Raw genomic sequence first — 11784 nt, 5'->3', positions numbered from 1 at the left:
TTGACAGCGTTGCACCCTAAGTATGAAAGGGAGTATAGTCTCATCCGAGCTCATGCCTTTGGCGCTCAGGTAAACATGTGCGAGAATCGCAATTGACCCTCCCCCAAACCACCCTTAAACAGAACAAAATGACAAAAAAGACAAAAGGTGTGACAGCGGTGTTCGAGAGAAACTGCAGACGTTTATTACCCTGCCTGAAACTTTTCAAACATTTCAGTGTGGTTGCAGCTGTGAGGGTGAGGTGGATCCAATATGAAAACTGGACCCTGAAGCGACACCTTCAGGATGCCAAAAATAATTATGGTAAGTTAGAAATTATCCCACTAGTATTGGGGAGGGGGGCCGACCGTCACGCCGTTAGCGGCCAAGTGGGGAACTGAAGCGATGGGTACAACAAAAACCCGCCTCAGCCATTTTCAAAGGATTACAGCCATGGACGAAGGCGATATTCGCCTCGTGAAAGGTATGTCATCGGTATCTTTTTACTAGAACGTACATATTATTCTCTGTCTTATCATAAATGCGTGTGTTGTAGCTGAAAGAAGAGCCCGCGGGGCTAGCTAGGAGCAACGCTCGGAGTAACGCCCGGAGCTTCGATTGCGACTGCCGGCGTGGCCGCCCGTGCGCTGCGCGCGTCGTTAATCGCTAGGTGTTCGCGCTTCAAACTTTGGCTTCGCTTGCACTTATTGCATGATGTAAAAGACATTCTGCAGAACTGCCGAAGCACCAAAGAGCTTGGTAGATTTGCACGTACACGCGCAGCGCGGGGCGGGTCGCACGCCTGTCCGTCGTCACTTTATTTGGACTGTTTACTTCGAATCTCACTTACATACAAGGGGAGTGTGTAGCGCCAGTGAAGAGTAGCTCAACTCGGAGCATGCCTCTTGGTGCTTGCGAAACACACGAACGGTCTATCGCATCAAATGTGGGCAAAGCTTCCCAGCGAAAAGGGAGGAAACCATTGCTAGCAGTGTTGCACCTACTATGTACAAGCCCCGTTGTTTTGACGTCCTATTAGATGCTCGAAGTAAGGTATGCATTATTTATTGCTTTTCAGTACCCATCTCCCTTGCAACGATCCTGGAGTATGTGGGAGACAGTAAGAGGTGTCTCATTGAAGGCGAAGATGTTCTAAATTGCGAGCACGTAATAGAATGCAGCGTCGCGCCCGGGCCAGCTTTGGGTGTCCTTCGCGTCGTAGGCTACGTGCTGCAATCGTCAGCGCTCCACGGCGAGCCACACACCGTGAATTTGGATCTTAATCACGGAGAGATCCTAAGCATTTCCTGTTCATGCGTGGCAGGGTAAGTGGTCATTTGTTACTGATTATTTGCTTAAACTAGATTAGAAGAATTCTTTTGTTTTCAGTTTGCTTTGGGGGGGGGGGGGAGGGGGAGGGGAGGGAGGGAGGGAGGAAGGGAGGGAGTCCTCTCTAATTCAGGTTCACCACATTTCAGTGGTGTCTTATTGATGATGGGTGGCTTTTGGGTTGTCATACGGTGTGCCTGTTACTGAAATTTAAACCTGGGATTGAACAATTGGCTGTTTACTTTGGTGTTGCTCCCAGGAACTCAAGCCGGTGCAAGCATTGTGTAGCTGTGCTGCTTAAGGCAAACCGGATGCGTGAACTACCGCAGCTCTCAAGTACTGATTTACCACAGGCGTGGGGTCAGCACGCCAAAGAGCTTGTGAAAGTCAAGTATGCCCCAACGACGCTGACAAAGGTTCCTTTCTGTCCAAAGGTAAGCTCCAGCTCTCATGACATTGTGAACAAAAAGACTCACCAATCTTCCTCTGTCATCTCGGCGCAAAGCCCAGTTTCCAAGTATGTCATCTGTGGCATTTTTATCGCTAGTTTTGTTGATCCAAGGACCACTTGTTGTGAAAGTGTTGAGTGGTCGTTGTCATAAGCTGCGGTGTCTGACTTAATCGAGCATTAATTTACTTGTCAACAACCAGGAGCACGTCGAATTTTGGCTTCTCATATCACGGTAAAATAATGTGGGCTGAATGGCAAATACAGATCACTAGTCAATATTTTAATGCAAATAGTGACCAACTTTTAATGTCCCATGGACTAGTTGCAAAAAGGATACATTACGCTCTTTTGTTCCAAAAATGTTGTCGGTTCCGGTTACTTTAATCACTGCCTCAAGTCTTGTGGTTGAGGCATAGTTGTGGTACATAAGAGCCTCTTGCAGTTTGTGTACGTAAACAACCTTTTTCCCTTGTAGTGTCGTGACCTGCAGATCTGAATTTAAATAATTTCAGTTTCAACGCCCTGCACTGCCCCCTGTGGAACCCAATATTCTTGGGCGACTGAAGAAAGACCTCCCATATGTGTGCTCGATTGCAATCCACGAGCGGAAACGGCCACACGCAGGTAAGATATGGTTTACTTGTCGAATTCATGAGGGCAACCTTTATTCCTTCAACCTCGTGGAATTTTGCAATGGCATGACATAACCATGGTGCAGTGCCAAACGATGCTGCATCATTACAGAGCTTTTCCACATAAAACTAAACCTGGGTACACACCTGATGTAAAGCCTGTTGACATCTCATAATGTGAGCGCAACATGTGTTGGTTTGCATCGGGTCATGCATTTAGTGCACTTTCCTGATATGTTTTACCCATATTCCTGGAAACCATTCAGGCGGATAGAACTAGGACATCCAGATTGTTGAAAAGAATCTGCCAAGAACTAGATAATGTCCTTGAATAAATGGCTTGGCACAAATAAAAGTGTATACTGCATTTCAGGACAGGCGAGTGGAGCATCATGCTCTTCTGTGGTGGCATCTCGTCCACCTAACCTGCTGGAAGTACTGCGGCGAATGCCAGAAGAAGAGCTCCAGAACGTCCTGACAGTGCTGAAGCAAGTACTAACCAAGGACGTCATTGCAGAAATTGAGCGCAGAACAAAAGCACAATCTGCAGAGCCCGAGTGGATGCTGTACAGGAAGGGCATGGCCACGGCATCAATCTGCCACTCATTCCGCACATGGGTGGCGTCTGTAAAAAAACCGGCGATACATCCTAGACCACACAATGTGGGCGGTCTGCTCGATCTAGTGCTCAGGCTGAACACTTATCAATCTGCCTCCATGAAGAGGGGTCAGGAGAACGAAGGGAAAGCCAAGTTGAAGTACCTTAATGTACTAACTAAGGATGGTCACTGCGCCAGGATTGACAACATGGGTTTCATGGTATGGGAGGAGATGCCCTTCCTAGGATGTTCCCCTGACGGCATAGTCACGTATAAATGCCAGTGCTGCCCAGGCAGAAGAAATCTATTAGAGGTGAAATGCCCAAATGTATTGAGCAACTCCTTTCTTAAAAATGGAAAGGACCCCAAATCATGCAATTACACCCAGACACAGATCGGTATGGGAGTCACGGGTACCGACAGCTGTGACTACTTCGTCTATGAGTCGGATACGGTCTGGAGACTGGTAAACATTAAGTTCAGCCAGAAATATTTCGATGAATGTGTCGAGGCGGTCCGCTTCATTTACTTGGAGTACTTGTTCCGTGCCCTGAAAGGAGTGGTATGATAAAGGCCGTGTTTTTGTGTTCACTTTTGAGGCATTAAGCAAGAACACCTCACACATGGTCATTTTCGCAAGTGTAACAGGTAGTTTAATAAAACAAATAGGTACATGACAACAGGAGAAACAATGGGACTTGCAGCTTTTAGTATGTTCTTTCATTAGCTAGACATGGCATGACATTGAAAGTGAACATTTTGAGAGAAGTCTCTGATTGGGGTGCTACAATAAATAAAGCGATAACACTAACCAAATCCGTAAATAGGAAAACCCTACATTTCGGAACAAACTCGGTTCCTTCGCCAGGGTTAGACTGCGGTTGTGGTCGTCGAGGAGCAGCATTTTTTGTTTTCTTCTGGTACGGTGGTTCAAGAGAACAAAAAAATTATGCTCCTCGCCGGCCATAGCCGCAGTCCACCACTGACGAAGGAACCGAGTTGGTTGTGAAAAAAAGGGCTTCCTTATTTACGGATTTAGTTAGTGTTATCTCTTTATTTGTTTATGACAAACAAGGGTGCTATTGAGTGTTTACATCCCCTTATTTCTTTTAAAATTACAAAAACTTGTCATGGGCAAAAATTGGAGGCGAAAGGTTCACAATTCCTGCCACCACTTTCATTACATCGTCAAAGAGGGGCATCAGGTGCGTTGGAAAGCGCTGCTGGAGTATTCTGAACACTTTCAAGCGTTGAATAGCACGTTCAACGTGTACCCTTGCACGGGCTATGTCTTGATTCAGCACTGCATCTGTGCGCGACATTCGTTGTTTGTTCCTCAGGAAAGGTGGTCGAACAAGTTCTACTCTGGCATCATCGCACAGCTTGTCAATTAAGAACCCCTTGTCCACCATGACTTGCTCAAGTGGGGAGCACTTTTCGAGAACTTTCGATTCCTTTGTGATGAAGCAGTCGGAAGTTCTTCCTCCATAAGCGTTGCTTACAAAGGTTATCATGCCAGTTGGGGCACACCCAATCAGCACTTTTGCGGTGTATGTCTTCTTGTAGTGGCTGTAAGTGATTATTCGTGATGTCAGGTCAGCTGGCCTCTGTATGGCTATCTCTGTACAGTCAAGGATGATCTTAGTGTGAGGAAATTTTCTAAAATACACTGTAAGGTTTTCCTCGATTGACTCGTCGGATGGAATGAAGACGGCAGCACCAAGCACGTGACTCAGGATACAGATTGCCGTTTTCAGGTTTTCGGATGCAGTTGTTCTGTGAACACCAAACAAAAAAGCCAAGAAGCTAATAGAGACGTTGTGGTAGAGCTTCACCATAACCATCAAAACAAGGTCACCCGAACACAGAAAACGAGCCTTCAAAGTCATCTGCTTTCTCACATTATCGAATTCCGTTACAATGTTTTTCATCAACTGTAGTGAACCAACACCAGAAAGAATGACAAGCTCTTTGTCGGACTTTACCATCGACAACGAAATTCGGGGCCCTTGCTTCTGCTTCAGTAGGGTGTCCACTTGAATGCACGAATCTACTTGGAAGGGTGATCCTGTGGTAAGCAGCGACTTCTCGGTCCCTAAATAAAATGAGAGCAAATATGATGTTAGCATGGAAACCACAAACCTGGCCATCTCGACTCGTGACGGTTGTGAAAGTACACATTTGATCACAAAACATACTGAAAACTGATGATATAGGATGGAATGGAGAGCACATTTATCAACAGTGTTCCTGGGTCAAGCTTCAGCGCATAGCACCGGTGTGCTCGGAGATGATGATGATGCAAACTTTTATTATAATATGGAAATATCCGAAGGTGGGTGGGGCCCCTAGTCCAGGGCTCCAGTGCTGGCCGCTGCTGCCTTGGCCCGCTCAACCAGACTACGCTGGTCGTCCGGGTGCGAGCTGAGCAACGCAGCTTCCCAAGTCTCCGGGGAAGGGGAGGAGATGGGGGGAAGGGATGGGTGGGATTGGCAGGCCCACGTGACGTGGTATAAGGAGGGGTACCCTGAGCAATGTGGGCAGCTAGCAGGGTACATAGTGGGATAAAACTTGTGGAGGAGGGCGAGGTGTCTGTAGGTGTGGGATTGGAGTTGGCGCCAGATCACGGCCTCTTCCCGCGTTAGGCTCCGATGTGGAGGGGGGTATCTGAATCTCTCGCCTCGTTGCTCGGAGAAACAGCGGGTGCGGCAGTGCATTTCGGTTTGCTTGATGGGCTAGGAAATTTTGCTTGTTCTTAGAGGTCAGGTTCAACTCCAAGAAAAAAAAAAGCAATGCCAAGAAAATATGTCTGCGTATTCAAATAAATAAATTATATTGATAGAGGCCCTTGGCACAGAAGCGAGGTGTCCGTTTTGTTGCAGCCAAACCTATGCTTGGTAGCCTCGCCTAACAGAAAGTGGCAAAAAGTATGACATAACTCTTAGTCACTGGTTTTGGGACACTTTGGTTCAATATCACACACTGTTGTGAGATGCAATGAGATTCAAAATGGTGCATTTTGTTGCTTGTTCTTAGAGGTCAAGTTCAACTCCAAGAAAAAAAAAAGCAATGCCAAGAAAATATGTCTGCGTATTCAAATAAATAAATTATATTGATAGAGGCCCTTGGCACAGAAGCGAGGTGTCCGTTTTGTTGCAGCCAAACCTATGCTTGGTAGCCTCGCCTAACAGAAAGTGGCAAAAAGTATGACATAACTCTTAGTCACTGGTTTTGGGACACTTTGGTTCAATATCACACACTGTTGTGAGATGCAATGAGATTCAAAATGGTGCATTTTGTTGCTTGTTCTTAGAGGTCAGGTTCAACTCCAAGAAAAAAAAAAAAGCAATGCCAAGAAAATATGTCTGCGTATTCAAATAAATAAATTATATTGATAGAGGCCCTTGGCACAGAAGCGAGGTGTCCGTTTTGTTGCAGCCAAACCTATGCTTGGTAGCCTCGCCTAACAGAAAGTGGCAAAAAGTATGACATAACTCTTAGTCACTGGTTTTGGGACACTTTGGTTCAATATCACACACTGTTGTGAGATGCAATGAGATTCAAAATGGTGCATTTTGTTGCTTGTTCTTAGAGGTCAGGTTCAACTCCAAGAAAAAAAAAAAAGCAATGCCAAGAAAATATGTCTGCGTATTCAAATAAATAAATTATATTGATAGAGGCCCTTGGCACAGAAGCGAGGTGTCCGTTTTGTTGCAGCCAAACCTATGCTTGGTAGCCTCGCCTAACAGAAAGTGGCAAAAAGTATGACATAACTCTTAGTCACTGGTTTTGGGACACTTTGGTTCAATATCACACACTGTTGTGAGATGCAATGAGATTCAAAATGGTGCATTTTGATTACCAGTGGAATTGCTGGTAAACGCATAGTCGAATCTTTACTGACGAAAGACAAGCTATGTCGCCCATTCTTGCATCAAAGCCGAAGTTTGAACAGAAGTGCAGTCTAAACTAGTTATAAGAGACCTTGATAGTTATCAAAATTGCAGTTTGTCGTAAAAGTATATGTAGTGTGGAGATACGAAAGTGAATCAATGGCACGGACAGTAAAAGTTACCAAATTTCAAATGTCTGTCGTAACCAGATCAAATGACTGTCGTAACCAGATTTATTTTAACGATTTTAGACTGAATTTTGCACAATGGCAAGTGTAAAAGAAAGTTTGCTTTGCCGGCATGAACAATAATTTTGTCTGAATGTACTTCATAAAAGGCACAATGTGACAAATGTTATCGCTCAACTTAAACTTGCTTTTAAGTACAAACAAATGAAACAAGTTACATGTTTTAAGGCAGTCAGATATCAAAATAAACTTGAAGGATGGAACAACTACATTATATCAGTGTAAATTCAAAACCTACACTCTGCATCGTAGTCACTGTCGCTGAGCTCCTCGCACGACTCCGCTGCTTCGCTCCACTCTTCACTGGACATTGTCGCTTCATTCTGATCATCACCGGTCAGTGTTGCTTCGCTGTCATCCTCACAGGTCAGAGTTGCTTCGCTGTCATCCCCACAGCTCACTGTTGCCTCACTGTCAGCTCCACAGGAGGAGACACCATCGTCACCTGAATGTGTTGCGAGTAAATCAGCAAAACGTTGAATGTGTTTCATATGCGTGCAAATGGTTATCCACATGAATGAAGGGATTATCTCGAACACACTCCATACAGCAGTTGCAGTAATGATTTATATACAGTGCTCACTCACTGGAATGAGTGAATACGGTTTAAACGAGCTTCACATAAAATAACACGAAAGGCTAAGACTAGCTCTTCAACACTGTAGAAACGCATAGGAACAAAAATAAGAAAACGCACAGAACGGTCTCGAACTGAGCTGCGACATGCATGTCATCCAATATTTGTTTTTAGTTCTTTTGTTTCAACAATGTTTAAGGATCACATTGTAGTTACATTGCTGTCAAAGCTTTTTGTTGAATGGCCAGTGCAATAAAACGTTTGCTGAAGATGGAACGCCGAAATAAATTAAAAAGGGCTGAACCAGTCCTGCATTGCCTTGACTTTCTGCAAATATCAAGACTGAAGCAACACTGAGCTCGTTCAGTTTATGTGTACCAGCCTCCAGCAGTGCAGAAGAAACATGGTCTGGGTGGGGACTAACGTGACGTTTGGTGTCTGATGGTGTGCTCCCGTTGGTATTTAAGTTTGTGTTTTTTCCTAATAAATTCAGTTGAGAGTGTGCCCTGTGTCGTCGTTATTCTACTCTTTGTCCCTGTTCTTTTGGCGCTGCCAAAAGAACAGGGACAAAGACGTGCTGGTTAAATCAAACAAGCCTACCATGTAATGCAATAAAAGTGCTGAGAAATGCAAATGGCCCACAAAACAATCCTACGCTTGATTTGAATTGCAAAACCAGTTTAAAATTGATTCTGCAATTGTAAAGTGCCACTGCACCATATTGTTGGCCTAAACGATAGCAATTACGTTAAACATAATCGCCATAAGTACCAGCATTTCCTTGGTACTATGACTAGCTAGATGCCACTGGTACACGTGACTCCATAGAATGAGGAATGCTAAATATCCACATAACTGCGGAAAATAAATGTCCTATCCTTTTTGTACCCTCTACCACGCCCCGTTTGAATTTTAATAAATCGTGTCGCCTTTCTATAAGCAGCCTAGCCATTGTTCAAATTGACTTGCGTGATGCTAGACCTCAACAGATGCAGGCCCAGGCATTTCTGCGACATCATGATACGGTGGAGCTACCTGCCGTTACCTTTACAAACTGGTATTCCATGACTGTAATCACTTGTGTAAGCGATTACAATATTTTACAAGCTTTTTTAACAAAAATGTTATTCCAGTGGTTATTTATTTGTTACTGTTGCATCATCTAAGCACTGCAATAGGAGGAAACAACTATTTTTGATGTGGCATGCCATGTCACAAGAAACTACACATGCTTTTAATAAGTTGTTTAGTTTGTTTATGTGCACACTTCTCTCGACTGTACTCACAGTCTTCTTGAACAATGACGTGCTCGGCCCTCAGGCGTGCTCCGTTGCAGCTTTCATGGTCAACCTGGCTGAGAGTGCTGGGGCTGTACTCATCGAGGGATGGGTTCTCTCTGTCACCTGAAATAAATTCTCACTTAGCCTTTTCTTGACCACTGCCCATAATGACTAGAGCATTAGGCATGCACATTAAGCATAAGTTTGTTATCACAGCAACCATAAACATATAGTATCATCTGCTAAGTATGAAGAGAGTGCCCCATCACAGAGTCCCATACCATTTCGTTCAGCGAAATTTCGGCGACAACATTCGGTTTTTTTCCAATATTAATTGTAAAAAAAAATAAATACAAATATCGCCAAATACGTCGGCAAAATAAGATGTTCGAAAAAACAAAAGCAAAAAAGTACGTCCCCACGGAGGATCGAACCCGGGACCGCTTATTTATGAGACGGGCATCTTACCACTACGCCACCGCCCACTTCGGAAAACTCGTTTTGAGAACACGATTTATACAAGACTTTCCGACGGCACGTGATCGTGTGGGTAGAGGGCTGTCGGACGGCACTTGGACGCTCTCGGACGGTACTCTAGACACTACGATCATTGGCTCGGTCATTTTATGTGACATTAGACGTACACGACCGCCGTAAGCTACGTCTGGCGTACGAGGCTGGCTCCGCGCACTGTGATCAAAATATCGAATGAGGACGCACTTAGTCACGCTTCAATAATCACGAACATGTCAGGACGACCACTGGCATATGAAGATATCAACAGCACACGTTGCGGTAATAATCGTGCCCTTCATTTGACAACAGCGTACCTTTAGGCGGCTTCCGGGTCTTCACCACACGATCGTGTGAGCCTTTTGGAAGGTTCTCCGACGGAACGGATGATGGCTTCAGATACCTGTTCTTCCAGTCTATGACAAAATGCAAAGCGATTTTAAAACGGGAATCATTTCTAGCCTTGTCTTCGAACACATACCTTTTACGTCGGCTCTTTTCACTTTAAAAGCATCGGCCGAGAAATGCCGACTGCACACCATGGCATGGGCCGTCAACTTCTTCCCCATTTTTAACTTCCACACCCAGCGTGCCCTCAGCTTTTTGTCGCGCGGATAATGGTGAAAACTGACACCTTGTTCGAAAGCGTACGTCGTGCATTGTGGCACGGAACAATAACGGACCATTGCGGGAAGTAATCGTGGCGATCACGCAGTACACACACAACACTCAACGCGATGGCGGGCTTGTTGTCCCCACAGCGCAATGTTTATTTTGATGATGATGTCGATGGCGAAGATCACGAGCGCCCCCTATAGTTCGATCTCCTGCCCAATACTTCCTAACAATTTGGGCCGGGTGTCGATTAAAAAATTTTAACCCAGTTAATTTGTCACAAATTTTCAGGCATAATATCTTGAAAAGAATGAAACTGCAGATGTTCCAAACTGGCTGAGGTAAAGCAGCCTTGCAGTGCACCAAGGTTTACACTGAACATACTTTTGTGTATTGTCCACGAGGTGTAGATCGTGCATTGAAGTTTTATGAGTTAGTTTCTTCAATGTTTGAACTTTCAGCGTGCCAGCTGGGTAGTGTGTAACTGTTTTTTTTTGTGTTTTTTTTATAGCGCAAGCAATATCTTAATCCTGGCGGCAGGAAGATTCGGCTAGCAGTTGACATGGTTGGACAACGGTGTGCATGCTTGCTTTCTCTGAAGCGGCCAATGAAGCGAAATAACAGCATGTGCGGATTGTCCATGCATTTAATTTTTTGTTTGTTGTTTCTTTCAGACTACATGTGCTCCCAGTACAAGGGGGTGGCCCTCCAGGCTCTGACGACCAGCATGTCGTCTCTGCTCTGCTGTCGAGGGAAATTTAAAGGGTAAATATTGCAGCTGCAGTTCTTTCTATTCTTTCCCTGCTACACTTCCTGCAAATTTCTGTGCATACTTGGTATTTTTGTTTTCATGGTACTGTAAACTTTTGTTATAGTCCGTTGCAACTATAGAATAGCACAAGCCCCTCCCACAATTCCCTTTGCTCGCCATGATTGGCGGTGTCCTCTTGGTTTTCCTTCTCTCTAGTGTGTGCTTATTAAACAGAGTGAAGGGCTTTGTGGGAGGGGCTTTGCTATTCTAGAGTGGCAACAGAGTATAGCATGACCTCAGTTAATTTAATCATTTCGAAGAGTCCTAGCGGGCACCCATGCATTTTTATGGGAAGGACTCGGTGTCATATTTTGAACCGAGAAAATGACCCTACAAATAGGAAAGCACGGGCCTTCTGCTACAAAATTAACCGAACCAAACTTTGTTTTCAAGATCAGACCGGAAAAAGTCGACTCCTGTCTTATAAACTGCGAGTAACAGAAATCCTGTGCTAGTCTCGCCACGTTAGGAAGCTAATGCTATGACCCCCATCTTGATTTCTTTAATGCTTGTTATGGCTGTTTTCACATCTGGTATTTTCACTGTTCTTTGGCCAAAAGTGAGTGGCAGGTCACCATAGGTTTCCAGAAGAAAGCGGTCGCATATGCAGAAATTTCTAGCAAGTTCGTAGCGCAGTGGCGCTTCGTCGCAACCGAGGAAAAACTATGGTATTGTTGGTGCAAAAGATTAAGCCTCGCGACTAGCAGCAACTGAATCATGGATATACTGCACCCTACGGCGTTTATTTGAGCTCTACTCCACACAAAATATTAGAGGGGCACTTAGGTATCCCTTTGTGGATTGAAAGCGAAAGCATTTTCATTCCTAACGACACTTCCTTCTTTTTCCTCTCTATT

General features: G+C 44.7%; 1 protein-coding gene and 1 long non-coding RNA gene across 2 annotated transcripts; one reads left to right on the top strand and one right to left on the bottom strand.

Annotated features, from left to right (window-relative positions):
* The first annotated feature begins 401 nt into the window (after positions 1–401).
* On the top strand, positions 402–2255 carry LOC115319895. Its single transcript, XM_042293055.1, has 4 exons — positions 402–463; positions 1058–1304; positions 1568–1742; positions 2235–2255. Exons 1-4 carry the CDS (start codon positions 433–435, stop codon positions 2253–2255), a joined length of 474 nt encoding a protein of 157 aa, XP_042148989.1. The 5' UTR covers positions 402–432.
* A 2286-nt stretch (positions 2256–4541) lies between these two features.
* LOC121833234 lies at positions 4542–9902 on the bottom strand. Its single transcript, XR_006076577.1, has 3 exons — positions 9819–9902; positions 8995–9111; positions 4542–5085 (listed from the first exon to the last, which is right to left on the bottom strand). It is a non-coding gene; the product is annotated as an uncharacterized LOC121833234 (long non-coding RNA).
* Between the last annotated feature and the right edge of the window lie 1882 nt (positions 9903–11784).

Source organism: Ixodes scapularis, unplaced genomic scaffold, assembly GCF_016920785.2.
Source record: "Ixodes scapularis isolate PalLabHiFi unplaced genomic scaffold, ASM1692078v2 PGA_scaffold0__279_contigs__length_252992795, whole genome shotgun sequence".
Lineage (NCBI taxonomy): Eukaryota > Metazoa > Arthropoda > Arachnida > Ixodida > Ixodidae > Ixodes > Ixodes scapularis.
This window is presented reverse-complemented; position numbering and strand designations above follow the sequence as displayed.